This window comes from Lepisosteus oculatus, chromosome 10 (assembly GCF_040954835.1).
Source record: "Lepisosteus oculatus isolate fLepOcu1 chromosome 10, fLepOcu1.hap2, whole genome shotgun sequence".
NCBI classification, from domain to species: domain Eukaryota; kingdom Metazoa; phylum Chordata; class Actinopteri; order Semionotiformes; family Lepisosteidae; genus Lepisosteus; species Lepisosteus oculatus.
In genome coordinates this window covers 22,497,460-22,520,929 of record NC_090705.1, presented here as the reverse complement: position 1 = coordinate 22,520,929, position 23,470 = coordinate 22,497,460, and the positions used below count along the sequence as shown (strand labels likewise).

General features: G+C 45.6%; 1 protein-coding gene across 1 annotated transcript; it reads right to left on the bottom strand.

Moving 5' to 3' along the window:
- Positions 1-2,521: 2,521 nt before the first annotated feature.
- On the bottom strand, positions 2,522-22,785 carry nradd (neurotrophin receptor associated death domain). Its single transcript, XM_006635744.3, has 6 exons — positions 21,904-22,785; positions 10,671-10,803; positions 9,576-9,941; positions 6,440-6,662; positions 5,180-5,322; positions 2,522-4,535 (listed from the first exon to the last, which is right to left on the bottom strand). Exons 1-6 carry the CDS (start codon positions 21,952-21,954, stop codon positions 4,222-4,224), a joined length of 1,230 nt encoding a protein of 409 aa, XP_006635807.1. The 5' UTR covers positions 21,955-22,785; the 3' UTR covers positions 2,522-4,221.
- Positions 22,786-23,470: the final 685 nt, after the last annotated feature.

Sequence of the window (23,470 nt, the reverse complement as noted above, 5' to 3'; positions counted from 1 at the left end):
GGGGCCAGAGCCAATCTTGGCAAGCAAAGGACTCGAGGCAGAGTAGTCGCTGGATGTGACATCAGCCAATCACAGGACACACACAAACATGCACACATACAAGGGCCAGCTTTCAGAGAAGCTGATTAACCATAATCGTGCCACCCGTTCAAAGAGCATTAGATAAAAAATCTGAAAATCCTTCAACCTGCATGGGAAGGAACACTCACTCTCAGTGAAACATTCCTTGCTTAATTGATCAACTGCAATAAGTGTGCCTAATCTTGATATAACAGGTGATTCAGGTGACCTATAAGAATGACTCTTCAGAAACAGGGCTGAACAAGAGGTATATGAAAAACCCATTTTGTTGAAATAAAGCAAATGACTTTAGCTTCTAATTTATCCTTGTGTTTTGCAGCTAGAGCACTATCAGGCCAGATGCCCAAGGATGTATAAAATAGGACTTGGTTCAGCTTTGGTTTCTAAGGGTCATGGTGTGAGCACGAGTGTGCTGTCATTACAGAACTGTTAACGAGTGATGGCAACTTGACTGCATGGCCCTACATTGATCATGTTCTGAGACTCTTTGAGCTCATTCTGATGACACAATATTCCAGCAGCACAATGCCTGTCCTCATCGCGCTTGAGTCCCAGCTATTTTATGCTCCTCATAACTTTGTGAATTTAATGCAATTATGAGATATTTTTAAATTTGCTCAGTTCAGTGCTAATCTCTTCAGCATGCGCTGAGCTGGAACTCCTGACTGACTCATTGAATCCAGAGCAGCGATATCTTTTCTGTAACATTGTGAGCAAAATTGTCCAGAATATTGTTAAACGAGTTCTGCATGGATTGTACAATATTATTATTACATTCCTTGATTTCATTTCTAACCTACGCTAACACCCTAGTAGCGTCTTCAAGCTGTATTTTACATTTTCTAGCTCATTGTTTTTCTACAGATTGGTTCAGATTTTTTGCCGGGTGCTGTCCCCGATTCCAAATTGATTGTGTATATAATGATGAAGGAAATTATGGGTAAAACAATAATTTTAACAAAGCGTCTGGAGGTCATTTACAGTTCTTTCTGGAGGATCACACTTGCTGTTTCCTATGTTGTCGCATTGTTCTCCTGTTGCAACAAGAATATTTCTGATCAGAGCGCAGACTTGCTTCCACGATACAAAAGCAAAGGTAAACCTTTAAGAAATCAGAAACTACTGTGTTGTGGACACATATTTCCTGCCAATCAGCAAACTTCTTTTCCTTACATTTTGAAAGTGGAATAAACATCCAAGGCAGAAAAATACCATCAAGCTTTGTTCCTTTACGATATAGGCAAGTTTTTTTTTTAATAATGTTACTGCTCGTAACCTACAATTAACAAGAAAGGGTGTATCCAGTATTTTGTAGCCAAACAAAAAATGCTCAATTTCTGCTTCTTAGGGGGAAGAAAAATGTTGGAATGGACATGAAAAACTCAGAAAAAAGAATCTTTGTTTTCCAGCCAGAGATCACAGTAGTGCAGTCACATGTCTCCCTTGACATCTTAATTTTTGGAATTAAATGGAACAATTTCATTACAAGAGGCTCCTGCCAGGACCCTTATCTAAAATAAGCAAACATCTGAGAGCGATGTCAAGCTTAAATGTTTAAAATGGAGATAATCTACAAACTTGTGAGTGCAGAGGCCCATGTATTAGTACAGGCTACACTCAGGCGGACACAAACTGAACAAGCCAATTCACTTTTAGGAACATTCGGAGATGAAAGCACTCAGCTAATTCAGCTAATTGGTTTCCAGATTGCTCACTGCAGATGCCTGAAGGATAGGTATCTTAGGTTATTTTGGAACTATTTTGGTCATGGAACAATTTGCTGTGCCCAACTGGAAAAACAAAATGCCTCCTGTAAAATAGTTACAGTCTCAGCACCGCTGGGATGACCTTGCTAAAAACAACCACCTTCGATTAGGTTATTCTACCCCTCCATCCGTCTTCTAACTGCTTTATTTAATACCAGGGAGCCAGAGCCCATCCTGGTAAGCAACAAGTACAACGCAGGATATATCCCAGGAATAAAAACCGAACCATTGTGCCACAGCGCCATCTCGAGTTATTCCAATATTGTTTGATAGGCCCATCTCTGCATTGCCAATGCTGTCAAGTGAGGTTGGTTCCATTATAAGACGCCACCAGGGGTGTCTCAACAAGATTTTGGCTTGGATGCCAAATGTGATGGACAGATTAACCTCTCTTCTGGTTGCTATGCATCTATATATAATCCTTCAAAAAATGAATAGAATCGTAGATTCCAAAATTTAATCCAGCCCATGGTGTTTGAGGCAATGCTAGTGACAGCCACGTGTGCAGTTCCATTTCCCAGGTTCTGAGACTTGGCAGAAGGCAGGCAGAATAGCCGTGTAGTAAATGAGATCACTCGATATAACCCTGTCATTTTCAGTGTATTTGCTGGGCCTCTGCCTTCTCCCTCCCTTCTCAATGAATCAGCAGTGAAATAAAAACACGGCAGACCAAATCCTGCAAATGTATATTTAACATGAGATAAGACATTACAAAAGAGACTTTGAACGCACTGCAACATACTCATGAACAAAACACAGAACACGCAAGGCATGGCTGGGGAGAATGGGGGGAGCAAGACTCAGGAAGACGGAGAGGAATACCCACAATTCTCAGCCACCCATGCTGACGACTTTGTTTGTCCTGCAGGTCAAAGGTCCTTGGTTTGACTTTGTTACCAATCTGACCTCCAGTAGGTGCAGAAAGGCAAAGCAATGACTATAGAGAGAGGCAGAAAATGAGGAAGCACTGAGGGAGGAATATGTCTGCCATGGCAGTGTGGTTTCCCAGAATGCACACTGAACTAGAGGTGGTCAGCCACAAGTGATTAACATCACACTGCTGCTGCTGATTTTAAATGCAAAAAAATGTTAATGGCGGGTATAAAGGCGCTGGGAAGTAACTTGAATGGGTTTTAAACTATGAAATGGTTTTTAAGACTTTACATTTAAAACATAGTGTAGTTGTAGAGATTTAAAAAAAATGACCATGAGGAATGACCACCATGGCACATGAATTAAACTGAAGTGCCAAAGATGTCCTTGCGTGAAGTCATTGCCTCACAGTGCAAAACCAAGGTACCTGCAGAATTATTGGCCATAAGCTGTTAACTGTCTGAACTCGGAAAGAGAGAGCTCAGACAGAATGAAAATCAGAAGATGCTGTGGCCTTTAAGAACTGGAATTGTGCCGCCCCTACGAGTGGTTCAGAGACAAGACGCACGCCCCTTTGGGAATCACCAGCAGGAAGAGCCCCGACTCCCTCCCAAGAGCACACCAGCCCACTACATTAAACCACATGAGCATAGGCCAGTGCAATGCATTTACTTTGATTTGTGACAGTTTAAAGAATGGTTTAGTGGTTTAGTAGTTACTGCTTGATAAATGTAAGAACCTTTTTCATAGATTATCAGTATAAATGGAGAAAATATATATTTTTTAATGGGGGGTATCTCTTACAAAGTTGGTATTTGCATAAATGGCTTTGTTTCATAATTAGCACCTGATTTTTACTGCATTGTCATCGGTAAAGAAGCTCATTCAAGACAGCGAGACATCTCCAATCCCAAACATGGCGGATCAGCCCCAACACTGCAGGGACCTTGCTCCATCTGACCCCTCACTTAATTAGTTATTTGGCTTTATCAGACCTCCTCAACGTCTTTCTCCTCTTATCCAAAGCAGTGGGAGCTCTACCACAGTAACACGCTGGACAACGTTCTTTGGTACCCAGTGATGCCATGGGGATTTCCCATGATCCACTGGGCTGAAAGGGATCAGAGCTTTTCCAGGGGCAGCGAGAGCAGGGCTGGCTTCTGAATGGTCGGCTGGAGAGTTTGTTTCCATGACAACGAAGCTGAGCAGCAGTGGCAGCTGGCCTGGGTATTACTGACTGTGCCCTCGGTGTAAAGGAACAGCAGAAGATATGGAGGTGAGCGGTGCAATGTCCTGTTCATTTGTTAGTATAGTTTAGCCATTTCTCTCCTCTTCCTTCTCGCCTCCCGACGTTGCTGGGACTTCCACCACCTGAGTCTCTTTAGCTTTCATTCCCGGGTCACTGTGGTGGGATTTCAGGAAAATGGGCCTCCTCCCCCTCCTCTCCGTGCGCCGCGAGTCAGTCTGATTGTCTGTGGAGCTGCCTGCCTGCCCCGTGCACTCACACCACAGAGCTGGCCTGAGCTGGGCGGCTCAGGGCACCGGCCACGTCGCTCCTGTCGATGCGCTCCAGGGCCGAGCACAGCGCGGCCACCGTGGAGCCCTCCTGGCCCGCCCAGTCGGACAGCAGGGTGTGGACCGGGTCCTCGCCGCGGCCGAAGGTGTCGATGCGGTCCTGCTCGTACTCCAGCTGGGCCGCTAGGTGACGCCAGCCCTTCCCCCCCGCCTCCTGCAGAAGCGTCTCCACTTCCTCCTGCCTCTGGGGGCTGAGGTTCAGGTACAGCCGACTGTCCTGCTTGCTGTCCCGAAGTCCACCTGCAGGGGGAGCCAAGCATGTACCTTGATTACCAGCAAGCCCTGCACAGAGAGTGAGGCAAGACACGGGCGCGTTGTCATCTGTTGGACTCGGTGATAAAAGAGAAATAAAAAGAAGGAACTTGCTAGCAAAGGAATTAACTGGAAGCAGCTGTGCTTGATTCTTTCCAAATCTCACAGCATTGCTGAAAATGTCATTGAACATACAAGTATATAGTTTACAAATATAATATACAGTGCCTATAGAAACTACAGACCTAAGTAACAGATTTTGTGGTTTAACAGACAGAAATCAAGTCACGTTAAATCAAAACTATATTTCTAGGTTGGCCAAGGTCCCCCCTGGTCTTTATCCATCGTGGCCTCCTAATAATCCCCATCTATGAATTGGCTTCATCACTCTGTTTTCCTCCCCACTGATGGCTGGTGTGTGGTGAGAGTACTGGTACACTATGGCTGCTGTTGCATCATCCAGGTGGGGCTGCACATTGAGTGTCCAGAAAAGCGCTATATAAGTGTAAGGATTATTATTACAAAGCAATTAGGCCGTGAACCATGAGCAGCAGGCAAGATGTATTCAGACCATGTACTCAGACATGCTTATCCACACAATACTCGGGCGACACTGCTGTGTCCTTCCTCACCTTTGCCTGGGTGGTTGTCCTGCAGGCTGTGGGTGTCCAGGAACACCCCGCTGTCACTATGGAGCTTCTCTCCCTCGGGGACCCCACTGAGCTCCCCACCCCGAGCCTTCGCCAGTGCCCTCTTCTGCTTGCAGGAGGACCAGCTGCAGGGAGACAGGCCAGCGTTACGGGGGGCTGCGCTGATCAATTTCAGAGTCAGCAATCAGCTGGGAAACCGTGTGTGTGTTGTGTAGAGTGCTTGTGTCATTCTGAGACACCCTGCTGAGCTGTGTGAAAGAGCGAGGAACGAAGAACCAGGAGAAAAGGCTGAAAGCAAGAGAAGTAACAGCCTTGACATTCGTTAATGCAGGTCTGTGTTGTTTGTCTGGAAGGACCAAGGGGCTCCTGGTTTATGTTCGAGCTTCATATCTGGATTAGGCGAATTAATTATTGGCAACAACAGGGCGCAGATACACAATCTTGAGGCACTTTACAATAAAATCATCAACTACAGAAGAAAAATTTAGGAACTGATTGATACATTCAATTAGAATTAAATGTTGAGGCAGAAAAGTGAGTTGTAACAATTAAATTTTAAAGGTTGTTGAAAAGCAAAACATTTAAGAAAATTTTAAAGGTTGTTGAAAAGCAAAACATTTAAGACATGGTTGGATCTAGGAATGGTAGCTATAACTTGTTTCCAGGAATGGAAAGAAATGCTTAAGGTCCTCTTTTTCGTGGGGGATATGTTTCTGAACTGTCAGCGGATAATGAGAAACACATATCCTGGGAAAATAGCTTTCCCATTCCAAATATATATATATACCATGCGTATATATAATACACCATGTAAATCAACATACACATGCCAAATAACAAACGAGCGTGACAGAAAATCAGAACAGCATTGCACAGTTTTCTGTTATATAAAGTAATACCATTAAAATAAACGTAAAGCACCTGTGTTTACAGTTATCAGTTACTGAGGGTAGTCATATTCAGGAAATGGGAGAGATGCGATTGGTAACGTGGAAGAAAATGTGTGCATGAAATCTAAATTGAAGCTCACGGACATTCTAGAAGCTTTGGGCCTACAAGAACATTCTGGAAGCTTCACGAACGCCTCTCCGGTCTTGGTCTGACACCGTGAGAACACATAACCATTGAAGTAGGAACCGCGGGTGAGGTAGAGGAGGATGTATTTAGGCCCAGTCAGCAAGTGAGGGTTTGTCTGGAGACCCATGGCATAAGGCTATAACTTATTTTGTGTCACAGACTCACCACTTGTAGGCGACGTAGAGCAACAGCCCAAGCACTACGGCGGAAAGGATGGAGACATAGACTGGGATGATGTTATTGCCACCTTCCTCCTGGGGAGTGAATTTCGGGGAACCAGGGGGAGGGCTGGACCCCTCTTCGTCTCCTTCCCCCTCAGGAGCTTGCCGGCGGGGAGACTCCTGAGCGCTGTCCGAGTCGGGCCGAGTCAGAATCTGTAGGTTCTTATCTGGAGGAAGAGGGAGGCAGAAATAGGGACAGATTTTAGCAGTGCTGTTCAGAATTTTTGGAATAGTAAAATGGGTCTACAGTGTTATGGTGAACGATGCATACTGCATTTTTAAGCAAGAGGCCGTGCTAAATCGTGAATATTGTCACAGTTAAAAGGCGTTGTTAGGCCCCACACAGAGCGTCGGCCCGGCAACCCTTTTAACTGTGACTATATTTACGATACAGCAAAGGCCTCGGTGCCTTATTGCTTTTATAAAATGGTTGCCGAATATGCGATTGCTGTTTTGAATGAATTTTAATTAAAACATTTATTTAACATGAAAATTAAGCTCTTCACGTTCCTCCACCAGAGAATGTAGTCCCTCGTTGCTATACAATGCAGAAACACAGCCATAAGTAACATTGACTAGCAAAGAGAGGACATTACCTAGCCAATATGATAAAGGAATAAATGACTAGTATCTTGTGCACATTTATTTGAACATTTCCATTGATCGTGCAAGCATTGAAAAACTGTCCAATCCCTAGTTCATCTGGCATTTTCTTTTTCGCTGTGGGAGTTCTCCCACTGCTGCTGGTCTCAGTGCCTGCCAGGATATCACTCCAGCGCTTTGTCGCTTTATTGGAAATTGGGTTTCCAATAACTCCTTAGCGAACTCTTGTATTTATGTCCACTAACAGACATATCCTCCCTTGCTTCTAACCAAACATTTGATTATTTCTGGACCATTGTGCTACAAAGGCAGTGGTTGGTGTACATTTTTGCCTGTGCAATTGATTTGATTGACTGTTTTTCATCAGTCAGCGCATTGATATTTCTTTATCACACAGTGAAAAGTCAAAATCCAGGCTGTGTGTATATCAGAGATTATAGCACGGCTTTGAACGCGCGTCAGCCAATCACCGGAACTATCTGTTTGAAAGAACAGCTTATGTAATACATTATTATCGATAATAACAGCAACAGGAGTAGTCCTTTAACTTCATGTGCTTTGAAGCTGAAGGAGATAAATAATGCACCATCAGCCTGCCATACCCTTGCTGCTGCGAAGTGGTAGCTTGAGGTTGAAGCTTAGTTCACACTGTGAGAGAACAACTCCCAGTTTGAGCATCTCATGTGACCAAATGGGGTCACATGGTTTATAATTAAGTACCTGTCTTGACCGCAGGAATACTTTTGTAGCTGATTCTATTGTGTGAACCAGGCTTAAGTATACTTGCTGTCTTGTTTCTCTCTGTCCTGCCCTTATTAGGAGGCACTTGTCTGTCCAGCAGTGTGTGTGTGTGCTGAGCTGATATTAATGGGCAGACAAGAGTAGGTGGGGAGGGAGACTGCTCACACATTAGACTCTCAAGTGTTTTTCAGCCTCTCCACTATCCCACACAATCCAAAAAGGGGTCTGGCCTGGGTATTTAGGTAAGGGAAGCATGTTTCACTTTGGTTTGCACATTGCATGTAAAACAAGATCAGTAACAGTACTTCCAATGACCTCTTCAACCAAGGATGGCTTGGTATTGAACAGCTAGCCGACAAAGCACACTGTGTTGCTTTTACCAGGAACTATTCTCACTGATCGAATGCACACATTGAGTGTCATAACTTTTTACCCTATTTCCCTACTTATCAGGGTATAATAACCAATACAGTGGAGAAGTCGAAAGGTGAAACATTATGTCAAGACAGGCTGTCCGTGAACTGTCCCTGAACCATGATGCATTGATGAGCAATAACTAATTTATAAGCGGTTTAGTAAGCATTACACACAACCTCTCTGAGACAAACTATTTAAGGATCAAAGGAGCCTGAAGCCTGTTTCAGCTGCTCAAAGGCATGGGGTCATGAACTTATTCAGCCTGCTGGCCGTGTTAGTGCTCTGTGTGGGTTAACAGGCAGCTCAGTGTACACGTCTCAAGCAGCTGGTCGGTAGGGGTCAACTGGTCAGACACAGAGCGTTACAGTGAGGCGACTGCAGTGGTGCCACATTCCCGGGGGATCCTGATTGGCGCATCCAGTACTGACGCCCCCTCTCTCAGAGCATAGGATGAGCTCTATGAACCCAGAGTTCACGAGTGTGAGCCCAATTCATCTGCCAAGTGTGATTTCCCAAGTGGTGGCAGCCAATGGGCAGAGTGTCACATGGCAGGGAGGGCATTCGTCAGCCAGGGTCATCTTGGCTTTCAGCGAAAGCTTCTTCGATCGACACTGACTCTCCTGTAGGGCACTGTGTGTCAAAAGAGCAACAGCCCTGACAGGTGGGCATGTCTGCTGGTCCTCATTCTCCCCAGGCACAAGAGCTGTGGATGGCGTAATAATGCTAAACAAAATCAGCAGCATCTTTAAATCTATAAGATTTTTGGTACCACCAGTGAAAATGACATGATGTATTAAGAGCATGGTGTGTCTACTCTCCCCTGCAGAAGTAGACCTCTCTGTAGCTTTGGACTGTTTCTGACAGGCATGTCTAAGGACCTTTGTGACAATTAAAATACAAGGAAAGGATTTGACTGTCACTTCTACATCTGAACAGATTGCACTTAAAAGTGCACCGGATCAAATGAAAATGAACCTAAGTATTTCACATTCGGTGATAGTCACAGTATTAAACATGCCTCTATATTAAACACCCACCGTCGATGCACTTGCACCAAATAATTCTGCAGGGAAAAATCCATTGAGGTACAAAGCCCTGCCTTGTGAAAATGGGCACTCTGAAAGTCTTCCTGTCATACTTGTAGTGCAAATGCCTGCCTTTAGCATGAACGTCTGCACAGAGCCAAGCTATCTAAGCTAGGCGCGCTTGTGTCCGCTCCTATCTGTGCTCGTCTTGTGCACGTGCTGGCCCTGTGCCACAGTCGCTCATTCATCATGACGAGTGCCGGGGCTCTGGGAGCTGTGAGCGCACGCTCTTACCCATGCACAGAGTGTCGGAGTGCGGCAGGCAGGCCTGGATCTCCACCTCGCTGTCCAGGCACACCCTGCAGGGGCGGCAGGGCTCCGTGCTGCTGTGCTCCTCTGAGAAGGATCCGGAGCCACAGGCCTGGCACCTGGTGTCCCCCAGGGGCCCGCAGGCCTGCACCACGCCCTGTCCTTTCCTGCAGACCCTACAGGGGGCGCACAGCCCCGTGGAGTGGTTCCCCTGGCCCAGCAGGTAAAACCCGTCGCCGCAGTCGCACTGCGTGTCTCGGGCAGCGGAGCACCCGCCGATCTTGGGGATGCCATCCGGGCACCGAGAGCAGGGCTGGCAGGGGGCGCTGCCCGACACCGAGAAGGACACCCCTGTAACACACAGCACAGACACAGCAAAGAGGGGTTACTGACAGAAACAACCTCTGTCTCTGCTCACACAGCACCAGCTCAGCGCGTCACTGTCTCCGGAGTTATGCAAGCAGCCTCAAAATTAATATAGGAAATAAAAAAGCATGGAATGCAGTTTTTAGCAGAACAGATAAAAACGCATTGAGCTCGCAGTTCTGAGTTTACTGTGTTTATAAAAGAACTGCACTGCATGCACTGCAAACAAACTGTACTGAGCTGCTGGCCGGAGCTGGGGATGACCAGGCGTCCAGTGTGATGCAGCTGTAGCCTGTAGTGGCTCTGGAGGGGCAGTGTCCTTAGGTCTGGGTCTGACTTTTCTCCCATCAATTTACCATCGTGGGGTTGCTGGGGAGCCAGAGCCTACACAAGCAGCAAGCAGCCGACACAAGGCGGGATACAACCCTGAAGGGGACACCAGTCCATCACAGGGCACAAACAGACACAAACCCACGCATTCACACCAGAGCACCCCCCCAAATCGATTTCTGATTCAAATAAATCTACCTCACGAAAGGGCATGGAAGAAAACAAACCTGCATTGCAATTCTAAAGCAGAGCTCACCTTAGTACCTAAAGCACATTTTCTGGAGAGTCCAATTCAGTCTTTATGCCGGTGTTACTGGTCTCTCCTCCTCTCCCCAGCTAACCTTCCTTTTCCCATTACCCTAAATCCCCGAGACAGGTACCCACCGTCCTGGCACGGCTGGCACTTGGTGTTCTCTCGCCCGCATTCTACAGCGACGCCAAACCCCGGGGGGCAAAGGTCACAGCACTCGCCGGTCACGGTGAAGCGGCCGCTGGCACAGGCGTCTCCCAGGGCAACCTGCCAATACAAACACCCACCTCGCCGTCAGGCCAGCCTGCTGGGGGGTCACAGTCAGGGCCACGGCACCCCCCAGGATCAAACATTTCAGACAGTTCCCTGCGCTAGGTGTCAGGTGTGCCCTACCGTGCCCAGATTCTCTGCAGCAGAGCTCGTGGGGATCTATAGAATTAGCACCCCACATTGAGGGGGCTGAAGTGTCTGCTGGTACAAAGAAGCTGTGACTGAGAGGGTTTCACAGAGAAAAAATGGAAAGGAAAAGAAATGTGTGGTGAGCGTACTGGCGCACCATGGCTGCCGTCACATCATCCAGGTGGGGCTGCACATTGGTGGTGGTGGAGGGGAGTCCCCATTACCTGTAAAGCGCTTTGAGTGGAGTGTCCAGAAAAGCGCTGCATAAGTGTAAGCAATGATTATTGTTAACTTCTTCCCCCACAGCTGCTGTGTGTGTCAGTGAATCACCGCGGGGATAGGCCCTGAGGCCGGGGTGTCAGTTAGGAGGGGCGGCCCAGCGCATGCATCTGTGTTTGGGTGAGGGCCGTCTTTGATGTCCGCCAGCCCTGCAGGTGTGTCTGTGTAGGTCGCAGCGCTTTCTCCACCTCAGCCCCTTTAACACCTCTCCCCAATCTCCCCCGCCCCCCACAGTGGCATCTTAGACATGCACATATTTATTAAGATCACCCACTGCCTCTGGGCTGGGCTGACGAGAACAAACAGATGTCTAACAAGGACCCCCCCCCCCACACACACCAAAACCACCACCACCCGCCCCCCCTCCACTTCAAAAAAGCAAGAAAAAAATCCTCTGATGTCTGCGGAGTTGAAAGAGCATGTGTGAACCCGCAGATCAGAGCCGCCTCTCAATCACCCCGGCACCCACCCCCCAAGTTAAACTGTACCACCAGGCAGACACAGGCTGGGGCCCCCGAACACAACTTCTGCATCTGCTTATTCAACAACAACTGGGAAGAGGTCCCCTCGCGTGGCTGCTTCAGTGAGATAAATACCTTGTTTGTACATGGAAGAAACTTGGAAATACCGGAGCTTGCACTAAGTGTAACTGCTTACAGACTGTTCTCATAGGAAGTGAAGAAGAAAAGCAGAGTATATAAGGCACATATAATCCTCTTAATGTTTTTATGGCTTGGGTAACAGACTGCAGCTTGTGAAACGGAATTTGCAAAGGGAGCTTCAGTTCCTGCCCCAGACCATTAATATAAATATTTCATTAAACAATGTGAGGTAGCTCTAAGAGGGTGGTCCATGACCACTTTTAAAGATGTAGCACTCTTCCTGTCGTGAACTGACACCGGCTGACCACAGGGATAGAAACCAGGCCTTTTAGATGGCGGTTTTCTTGATTTCCGGATCCTAGCGCGACAGACATCTTCAGCTACTGCAATTAGTTTAAATTGTCACCTGTTCCAATCGATGATGTAGAGAAACCAGTAGAACCTGCGTGACTGTGACCACCCTGATCTACTGCATCAGAAACGGCAGTGTTGATAATGAATTCAACACCATAGAACCCACAACACAACCCCACCCCCTCTCACAAAGGCAGTCGCTGGATTTCCACCTGCTGAGAGGTCAACCCTAGTCGATTCACAGGCCGAAAAACCGGGACAGCTCAGCAGGTCAGTCTCCTTTCAGTCTCAGCCTTGGAAAGAAAACAGGGCATCTGGCTGCTGTTGGCATTGAAGCCCAGATTTTGACTATGGTCACCAATCAACAAATATTGTGTGTGAAACACAACACATGTTGAACTATGGGGAAGTGCATTTAGAATGGAGACCGAGGAGGGGGGGGGGGTCATACTTCTTTACACAGAGAGTTGTGGGAGTGTGAAGCAAACCTAACAGCCATACCATTGAAGCTGTGATGCTTAAATTATGTGCTTGGATCAATTAACTACAAAACAACTAGCCAAACTAGACAGAACGAATGGGCTTCTTTCCTTGGTAACCTTTCTTATGTTCTTGATGTAAAGAAAAAAGACACAAAACCAAATTTCTATTCGGTCACAACTGGAACAGCTTTACTTAGCTATACCGAGACAGTAGCTTAAAACAGCACCTCAGTGTCCAAGTCTGTACTGAGACCATGGGACATTTCAACTGAATGGACGTGACTTCATGAGACATCCAAGATCAGGCTGGAAATCCACAATGTTTCTTGACCCAGACTATGCGCAAAGTGCAGCAAATGCAGACCAGACTGACCCTGCTGAAAACAGAAGGATGGGGTAAATGCATCTTTTGAAGGGCTACACCTGCTGTTTATCCTAACGCCAACAGTGATAAATCCCAATAATTCAAAATAAGGTCGGAAAGCATGCCTTATTTTTCTCAAGCACTTCTAGTGAGCGCCAGACTTCTCCTGTTACATGTGTGAATTGTGACTTCTATTCTTTCTTAAGGAAAATGTGTATGTACTCTTCCAAATGTCTGGAAAACAGACAAACTGATATTCTTGCTTGATTCAGCCCAGAACGTAACTCTGGTCCTAATGAAAACCTTCACTACATTGAGATTCTGGCTTGTACGGGCTTATGTTCTTTGGGCTGAGTGTCAAATACATGGTTTACACAAAACAACTGAGCAAGGACTATATCTGTGGCCAAAGGACTGCATCTCATGGCAGCTATATCCTCAAGCAAGCAAAAGCATTACTGATTACTTCTGAGAACCCAGCAGTGTAGATGGGTTTCGGGAGGCTAAACTCCAATGGACCTACAGTTCCATCTAAGAGACGTCTTGAACTCTCCGTTTGCTTAACACCACAGAAACTGGGATGAGCTCCAGCCCTCTGAGCCCCTCAAGCTGGTGGCTGGCTTCGGCCTGTGAAAGTCTAGTGTAGCCAGTGGGGATCTCAGCACCAGCTGGAGAATACTCTGTATAGGGAGGTCATGTTTATAGCAGCAGAGCCAGCATGAACCAGAGGAGGAGTCAGCCCAGAAGGTGAGCTCTGATTAATGTATGCATGCTTTCCCATGAATGACCCCTGCCTTAAAACCATGAATAAAATCATTAAACGCACTACACACTTCTGCGGGGGCAACAGTTTAATACAGAAGTGAGAAAAAAGATTCCAAACTGTAAGGAAAAATGCAGCTGCAACAAAACTTGTAAAGAAAGGCAGTGGTGTCTCACAGAGTCCTGGAGAGTTTAATAACAGCTGCCAGCTTCTCTCTCTCTCTCTGGGTAATAACCTCTCTCCCTCTCACCCTCCTCCCTCGACTGAATTCCTCGATCCCTTCCTTTCTCCGATGCCCTGCCTTCCTTTTCCCCGTCTGCGCGTGTCACTCCCTGAGGCGGTCTGTCACCCGGCCCTGTGCTTAAACTCTCCTGTCCCAATGCAGGGCTGTCAAAGCCGTTGAATAAATACCTCCCTGAACAAAGCAAGCCTTCATCCTGCTGGCTGTGACTGACGGTTCCCCTGAGGGGAGACAGCCCGCCTCAGCGCTGGGGCTGAGAAACAGGAACACTGCCATTAGGACTGAGGCTAAACTACATTACTCACAGCACGTCTCAGGTAAGAGAGCTCAGTCCCCACCCCAAGGGCTCTGCAGGGATGCAAATGAAGACTCCCATTCCAAAGGGCGTTTGAGACATCTCAGGTTTTACAAGCTCCACAACGTCTTGTGTATAATCTAACACCAGCTGTTGGGAGATTCGCGCTTCTAACATTACATAGTCTCTTCAGAGAGTCACCTTCTCGAAACTCCTTCAAAACCAGACTCAAAACCTTCGTCTTTAGAAGAGCCTTTACTTCACTGGTTCTGATCTTTATCCTTCTGCTCCTACTGTATTCAGTACCACCATCTACTGTCTCCTCTAACTGTGTATTCTCTGCTTATCTTGTGTATTTTTTTTTATTGTTGTTGCTGTCATTATGTAAAGCGCTTTGAGAAGCCACCCTTAAAGGCGCTATGTAAAATAGTTTATTATTATTATTATTATTATTATTATTATTATAGTGTTAATCCACAAAATTGAGTGGAATTAGGAATTACAGAACAAAAAATCAGCATCACTATCCTACAGTTCTTTTGATTAGGTAGTCAACATGGAAAATGATCTGGCTGGAAACTGTCAGAGCAACGTTTCTACAAAGGCACCAGGTAATACATGAATCAGGTTTCTAACCCAAAGAGCTGTGCTGATGGAGGTGAGTACAGAGCCACATGCTACCTGTGTCTGTGCCTGTACACAGTAACATCCATCCATCTTCTAACCACTTTATCCAGTTCAGGGTCATAGTGGAGCCAGCGTCTATCCCAGCATGCAAAGGGTGCAAGGCAGGAGCCACCTTGGATGGGACACCAGTCCATTGTAGGACACAGACAAAAAACACCCACATTCAAACCAGGGCCACTCTTCCCAGAAGCCAATTAACCTTCCAGCATGTGTTTGGACTGTGGGAGGTAACTGAAGCACCTGGAGGAAACCTACATAAACACGGGGAGCACACACAAATTCCACAGCACCCCAGGTCTGGATTTGAACCCGGGGCCCCAGCACTGTAAGACAGCAATCCAGTGTGCCACTCCACAAAGATACACTGGGCGATCACCAGGATTTTCAAAATGCTTATTTTCAAGGAGGTCTTTTATGGTTTGGTTCATCTGGTTCAGATACAACTGCTGTCCCTGAAGCACAACACCTTCAAACAACTGCCCCCTTTCGTAAATACCACAGGCTTTTACAGATGTTGATTAGACCTTGAAGGGCCTTCCACTTCCATGAGTGCCCTCCCAATCCACACAGGACTCCTCCAGGCAAGAGATCCTCATCTCTGTCCTGTCTGGATGTAAAGACTAGGCCCAAGCCAGACTCTCGATGTCTAGACAGAAAAGCCTCCTGTTTTGGAAGGGCAGATCTCGCTGAGAGAAGAGTGCACACTCACCAGGCTCTTGTACTGTGTAAACAATCTAAATCACTAAACAAGATGGATTGTGTTTCCCAGACGAGATAGCGGGGCTCCCATATCACTAATATAAATATTGGGGAGGGAGGGGGCGGGGGAGTCTGACCCAGTGAGGCCTTTATCGCTGTCTAAAAACAGAGCGCGGAAGGTGGGATACTGCGGCATTTCAGTGTAGCCCTAGAGCCGTAGGGTGTGCTGGGCCAATTTCGAGGGCTGGCATTACTTACACAGTCGCCTTTCCAAATAAGGCGTTTCACACGCTCATAAAGTCATGGTGGTGGGGGGGGCAGTTTTTAACTGAAACCAGGTCTGCAGTTCTCTGACACAGAGAGGAGACATCATTCACACAGCAGTCTCGCATCTCAGACAGGCTTGGGAAACTCTGGGAGGGGGGAGCTACTATTTTAAAGGGTAAAAAAAGACATAATGATGGCGGGGGGGGGGGCGGCTAATTTCAGAGTTTCCAATACAACGCAAGGCGAAGCACTTGAAGTTCTCCAATGCCACAGATGAATGTTTCCTAATTGGCATGATGAAGCAGCAGCTATACATGAAATGTATGGGGGAAAAACACAAGACATTTAAATTCCTCTGATTTATTCGTGTCACTTCTCCAACCTCAACCACCAGGAAGAGGTTCTAATGATGTCTTCAGGATGAAAGGGCTCTTTCCTCAGTCAGATTAGTGAAAAACTGCTTCCATATGCAAGATTGTCCACCACTCAGTTCAGTACAAGCCTCAGCAGTGACGAGGGCCCAAACACCACCCCCTCTACCCCTCCTGCCCTGTCCTCCAGCACCCCTCCAGCTGCGAGGAGAGCTCAAGGGCAGCTGCTCACTGCTGACTGAAATGTCATCTCCACACAAGGATCAAAGAGCGAACACCAGCAGTGTTCCCGAAAGACTAGCCGGAACAAGGGTGAGGCTGGTTAATGAGTCAGATGGAAAATCATCAAATCAATCAGACCACCTGAAACAGCGCTGACCAAATTCCCCCCCCTGAGAGAAACAACACCCCACATTTTTAGCCCCGTCATTATTATTGTCATTAACCTGGCTGATGTTTTATCGAAAACAAAATGGCATTGGTAGCCATTTATAAAGGCAGGAAATCTCATGAAAGCAGGGGAAAAGAAGAGCCTTACTTACTTAAGGGAAGACCTGCACCCCACATGTGATTTGACCCCACAACCTTGTAGGGACAAGTCCTGAGCCCCGACAACTTGTCTTCACTGTTGCATTTATGACCGCAACTAGGTTTAGAAAAAAAAGAACTAAAAGGATAAGCTGGTTCTAACATGCACAGTGCCTGGAAACCCCCCAGCAATTTCCGATTTTAAGATGTTGAGTTTTTCAATAATTTTCAAAGAACTAAACATTTTAGCAGAAATTAATATTTAAATACTTAAATCTGGTCTGAAATCAAATTATTTCCAATATTTAGACATGATTAAAAAGACCAAGGAAATGAATATCCCCCATTATTGCTTTAAATTAAGAATTGTGCATTATTTTTGTTATGCAAAGGAACAAGTCATAGGTTTATTCCATGCTGAAAAGAGAAGAAATAAAACACAACGTTTCGGCCGTGGAGCCTTCTTCAGATGTGTGAAGAACTCCACGGCCGAAACATTGGTATTGCTTCTCAAATCCTGTGGTCGCTAAAGGGGGAGAACGAGGAAGTGGATGTAAAGTCCTCCGACCCTGCCCATCTTTGAGCCAATTGTGAGTTTACAAGTCACTGGCAGCACTGCCCACTACTGGAAGATCACCACCAATTAGAGGAGAGGCGCATCCTATCACTGACAGCACCGCTAAGCTGCTGAGAGCCAAGAGAGGCCTGCCCAACTAATCCTACCCTATCCCAAGCAAATCCCAGTTATGGCCCACTCGTGATGTGACCAGGCTCGAACCCGGGACCACAGTGCTCAAACTGTTTTCGGAATAGCAGTTGTAGCAGTTAAGAACACTAGGATTTTTCTCCATCTGTTGCTCAAACCAGATACTAGTGGAGTTCTGTTGTGTATATCTAGCATCAGCACCATGGGGGACAGACATCAAGCCACAACTACTCCCAAGCTCCAAATCCATGCTAAGCACCCCCAGTGAAAAGATTGTACTGAAGGCTTCACAGAAGGCTGGTGTGTCTAGCGGTTTGCATTCCAGTCTAATGTATCATTACTTAATTGACATTAACTTCTTCAACCCGAAAACTGAGACACCTTGTTACTGTCAGACAGTTACGGTCTTTCCCTTCACGTTCCCCTGGAGCGCAAATCGAGCACTTTTGAAAACTCTACAAATGATTCAGAATTTGTAACAAAAACAGCAAATGGAAAGAACACAAAAAAACATCTTGCATCTACACGGCCAGAGGGGTCTGACCGTGAAATACGTTAACACAATGCCTTTCTGATACACAAGTCTGTACAGAAGTGCAGCTGGGTCTGGATAAGATCCAGTCCTTCAGATTAAATAGTTACCTTTAAATCTTCAGTTTCTAAAGATCTTGAAGACAACTTCTTTATGTTGTGCTTAAGTGTGTGCTTTGTTGTGTCAAGCAATTGAATGGAACATAATCAATAACCTTCAGCCTCTCGGGGTTCTCCACTTCTAAATTCATGAAATTGAAGGTTTTCCAAATGAACCTCGCGTTAGTTGCTCGACAATTAAGCGAGAATTGTAGAAAACCTGCGCTGGTGGCTGTCCAGGTTTGTGAGTATGCGCAAGAAAGCAGGAGACTGGGTAGATTCTCCGGAACAGATGCGCACAAGCGGACAAAACGTGAACGTTTCCACTTGAATAAGATGAAAGCAAAGCGTGCTCGGAAGTCATCCAGGCCAGCCGGTCTCGCCCTAGGAGGCATTACTGACGCTGATCCCTGTAATTCCCACCGAAGTGTCACTTACACCTCGGATTTGTGAAATTTAAACAGGGCGTGTGTATGCCTGGATGAGGACAATTGTGGTACCGCTTTAGAAGTTGATCTGACCAGAAAGAAATTACGACAATTCTAAAAATACACGTTTCACGTTTACCACTCGATTTATTTTCATCTCTTGACAAAAGCCAGGTTTTTTAGAAAAATGCTCTTGCGCCCGAAAATTAACGTAGCTAACTTTGTTTCCGCTACTCTGAGCTCCTCGACTTAAAAAGCAACCTACTTCCAGGCGCTTTTAATGTCGTTCCAAAAACATCTCATTTTAAGAGGGGTCGAGAGTTCATTTGGATAACGGCAGCCACCCCCCGCGGATACAGCGGCTCTGCGGTTAAAATGGAAATTCTCGTTACTTATATCCCCTCTACACACAGACGGAATGGTAGTTACCCTCATCCGGATCCACATCCCAGTGATACTTTCACTGTCACCGCGCTTTGCTTAGGATAAGGGAGGTTGGGTTAAGAATGGGGAATCGAAATGAACATGGGGATTTAGGGGGAATCGGGGGAGGAAATGTTTAGTGCCCGTAGACAGTGTGTATCCCTCATTTGTGTGTCCCGAAGACAAGATAACCTGAACATTTAGCAAATGCTTTTTATGTCAGTTTTGGAAACTGTTGAGGTGATTTCCTAGAGTATGTGACTCCTTTGCGACTACACACAGTTCATTGTGTTCAAGACGCCAATGCATGTAGTATCACTTTAGTCGTCTTATAAATGTAAAAAAACCCTACATTTATATTGTGATTCGTAAATCACGTTTTGCTGAACACCATAAAAAGCGCATCAATTATCCGACTAGTCCTTCTTTCCAAACTTGAAGTAAAACGGAAAATTGTTGTATGTAGTCCACGATTTACTATTTCATCAAAGTGGTTGGATTTGCTGTCTGGAATTTCCTTCGTAGAAACACGAACAATGGGCAGACCTGGTAGCACGATATTTTAACATATTAACAAAAATCATTCCCGTCAAGAAGAAAGAACAACAGGCACTGTTCTAGTTTTTTTTTCTAAATTTGTACTCTGACATAACTCAAAATATCATTATACGCCCTTAATGAAAGTAGTCAGCTCACATTTATTTCGTGCTCAATATGTTGGGACCTGAATTTAACCTGTATCAAATAATTTTTGCTTGCAACCCCGAAGTCGAGATAACCTTTTGGAATCTGTATCCATTTTTTAGACACATAATTGTCCACCTATCATTTTTTCCATGTAAGATTGTTCCACAAAATCCTTCTGGTTAGTTATTAGAATATGAACTTGGAGCTTAGTTCGTGACTTGGAACTATACGCTCTTTCAGTATGCTCTTGCGACAAAAAAAAAAAAGATCCTTTTCTACAAAGCATGACCGGACAGGAGTATTGTCTGAAGATGCAGGGTGTGTTCAGGCCTGTGCGGAACAATTCAGCAGTGATCCAGGACTATTTCCGAACAGGGCTCTTAAAACAACTCCCACGCAAGAATCTGATAGAAGAGATTAATTACTCGAATAGGGGTATGAATCATTTTCCACCACTCAAACCTCATTCCAACTTCCAAGTTATGTTCAAGTTGGATACTTTGATAACCCAAGCCCACAAAATTAGCTTCGTGGAGCTAGCTATAATAAAGAGCACAAAAATTGCACGGCATACAACCTGGGGCCTGGAAAAAGTATTCGAATTTAGATACAAATACAGGTAAAGTACAGGAAAAAACAGCACGTATTTTCACGGAAGGATCTCGGTAATTTTGCGCTATATTAACGTCAGATCGGGGTTGTTATTTATTATCTCTTGACTTTAATGGAAAAAAATGAAACACACGATTAAATCATTCTACCTGTCCCGATGTGAGTAAATCAATTTTTCATTAAGGACAAAATAGCGCACTCTATAATCAGTTTAGCTTCTATTAACAACGGACGTCGTTTGTTGATAGTCTTTAAATGACCGGTTTTAATATTATTTAAAATATTAGTATTTCCACTAATTTCTACTCGAGTTTGATTTAAGACCTGTAAACCTTGGGCCAGCGTCGAAATGCGCGACTTTAAAATCGCCCATTCTGTCGTGGATGTTTATTACTAGTGACTGGTAAAAAAAAAAAGTCATTTAATACCAAGTACGCAAATTTACTCCCTGTGATGGAAAAGGACACTGGAATCCCTGCAGGGGTATAGTAGAGAGAGCTGTCCTTTCATAAAAGAACTCTCCCCCGACCCCTAGTCCAGAGCAGTGGAGATAACGTTTTTCTCAGCTTTATCAACTAATCCTGTTCTCCCTGCTGAATATTCGGAAAGCGTCTCCTCATTCTCCTCTGTGTGAGACAGTACAGAGTGAACACGGCCGGTCTGGAGTCTAGCTGGCAGGATGTCACCGCTACCCCAACATCTGGAAGACAGCTCGCAGCAGATGTGTGCGAGAGTGACAACACGCTACGAGCCATGCATCTTACAAACAGGAAAGCAGAGAGACAGGCAGCCCCGGAACGTACTGAAGAGCCTCAGTTTAAGAAGTCACTAAAAGGCTTGCTGAAACAGACGGGACTGGTTTCGGTGGCATTCATTCTTACTGCTGAGTGCGCTAGCTTGAACAAACGCAGACACAGGCAAACATTTATACAGGTACTGGACGCCACATAGTTTTCAAATTCTATTTGTTCCCTAAATATGCAATATCTTCAATCTGAGGCTCTAATGTCTAACGGATATAAACCTACATATGTATTTCATGACCGCCTTTACTGATGGATAAAGTATACTACACATTACCTGTGAATATAGTACCCTAGGCAGCATTCATAACTGTAATTCCGACAACATTAAGAAATAATGTATAAAGATCCAATTATTTCCAAACATTCCCTTTTAATTTAAGAATCAAGCTAGAGGCAAATTGTATCAGTGGAAAAGAGAGCTGTAATTAATTAAACTCTTTATTTAATGTCTGTTGCAAACATGTAATGCTCTAATCCTGATCGCAGCAGTTGTGCAATAGTCGACGCGAATTTTGTATTTGTGTGTGCGTTCCCTACCAGAAGATGAAAATGCGTACTTTTTTACATGGAGAAAAACCCCGCAATGTCTGTTCTGCAAGCCAGTTCTGGTGCTGTTTGTATTGTAGAGCGCAGAACGCAGCTTCCGAACTGCTGGTACCTGATTTTAAACAGAGCCGCGGTGTTGCTTAGCAGCGCACGCAAAACACCGCTGCCCTGCCTGTAGCACGGCGGTAGTTCTCCTACCTGGAGCAGTACCAGGGTCCAAGCCCGGAGCACAGCCCTCTCCACAGCCATCACAGCCAGGCACTCTCGGGAAACGCGCTGGGGTTACGCCTGTCTCACTCCGGGGCTCACCAGCAGACCCAGGGTTGTTGGCGAAATCGGTGCTGGCCGATCGTATTTCTGTTAGCGTGCTGTCTGGGTTTTTAACGAGCAAATCTGCTAGGAAGACGCACACCCTCTGATCTTGTCCAAAGCGCTCCACAGGAACCCGAAGACACAGATGTAAAAAAATGAAGCAATTTCGAGGAGTGGACTTCTCAGTCAGACATGGGGTTAATTAGGTACAAATATCCACGCGTTTAATTTTGTAAATATGCAGTCTGAGTGCCAAAGCAATGCGTCTTGATGGAAAAATTAATGGTTAACTCGACAAAGCTCCGTTTCTTCCACGGCCAATTTTCTCTGAGCAGAACCAGATTCCCCTCCTAAATACTCCGATTTAGGCTGCAATCATTCTTCCTTGTTAACATGCATATAGTCAGACTGGATTTTAGCCTTCTCGTCTTTTTTTCCGTGCTTTCCTCTCCTTCTCTCTGCCTCTGTCCCTCCTGTCTTCTTTGGCTGCCAGCGGGAGACTAGCGCGGCTGGCCAGAATTTCAAGTCTCCCTGCCCCCCGAAAGCTCATCCGTCAGCTCCTGCCCCCCAAAAGTCAGCGCATCACGTGGGAGTTCTCCGTGCGCACCGATTGGCCGACTGCTGGAGGTAATAATAAACTGCTTTTGAAGTAATTCGAAGAAAGCGGCGACGGCAGGAGCTGTGATAGAAGTTGAAGTCTGAACAGGAAAGAGAGGAGGGAATGAGCTTTAAGCCTGAGTCTGGTGCATTTTATTGTACTGCATGCGAATAAAGATTTACACTTTGGTGACACCGTTTCCTTCCTCAATCATCTTTTTTCACTTCAATCTGGAGGCATATAGAAGAATTATTATTTGCTGTGTGTGTGCTTGGGGAGGGGTAGGGGGAGGCCCAGCAAATACAATTTTAAAATGGTTGCGAGATTTTTTGAGGCAATCCAAAGATTAGAGGGCCTAGTCGAAACAACAGCAATAATGATGATGATGTCAAGCAGAATGTGAAAGACCGAAAAAATTCTAAAAAGTCTTAAGGAAGAACAGGGAAAATATTGTGCTCTGGAAACATTAAAGATTACAACGCGATTTTAGAAATACTATTGTATAGTAACATTGCCTGAACAGCGAGGAAGCTTAAACTGACAAGTTCTTAGTAACGCGTCTGGGTCGGGTGTGATTATTTTTGTGTGCGTTTGTCGTCTGTCTCTTTTTCTAGGACTTGATTCCCACAACGCGGAATTTCAGTCAAAGCAGTTTCTCCAGGCTTTGAATTTTACAACACAGAGCAAGACCTACCAGACTTAGGAGGGTGCAGGATGCCAGTGTATTTTATGTTTCTCCAAATGGTTGCAAGTCCACTGTACAATACTACCTGTTTTTACCATTTCTCTGGGACTTCGCAACCTACCGGCAACAAATTATTTTTTTAAAGGAAGAGGAACTATTTACAAAACGTG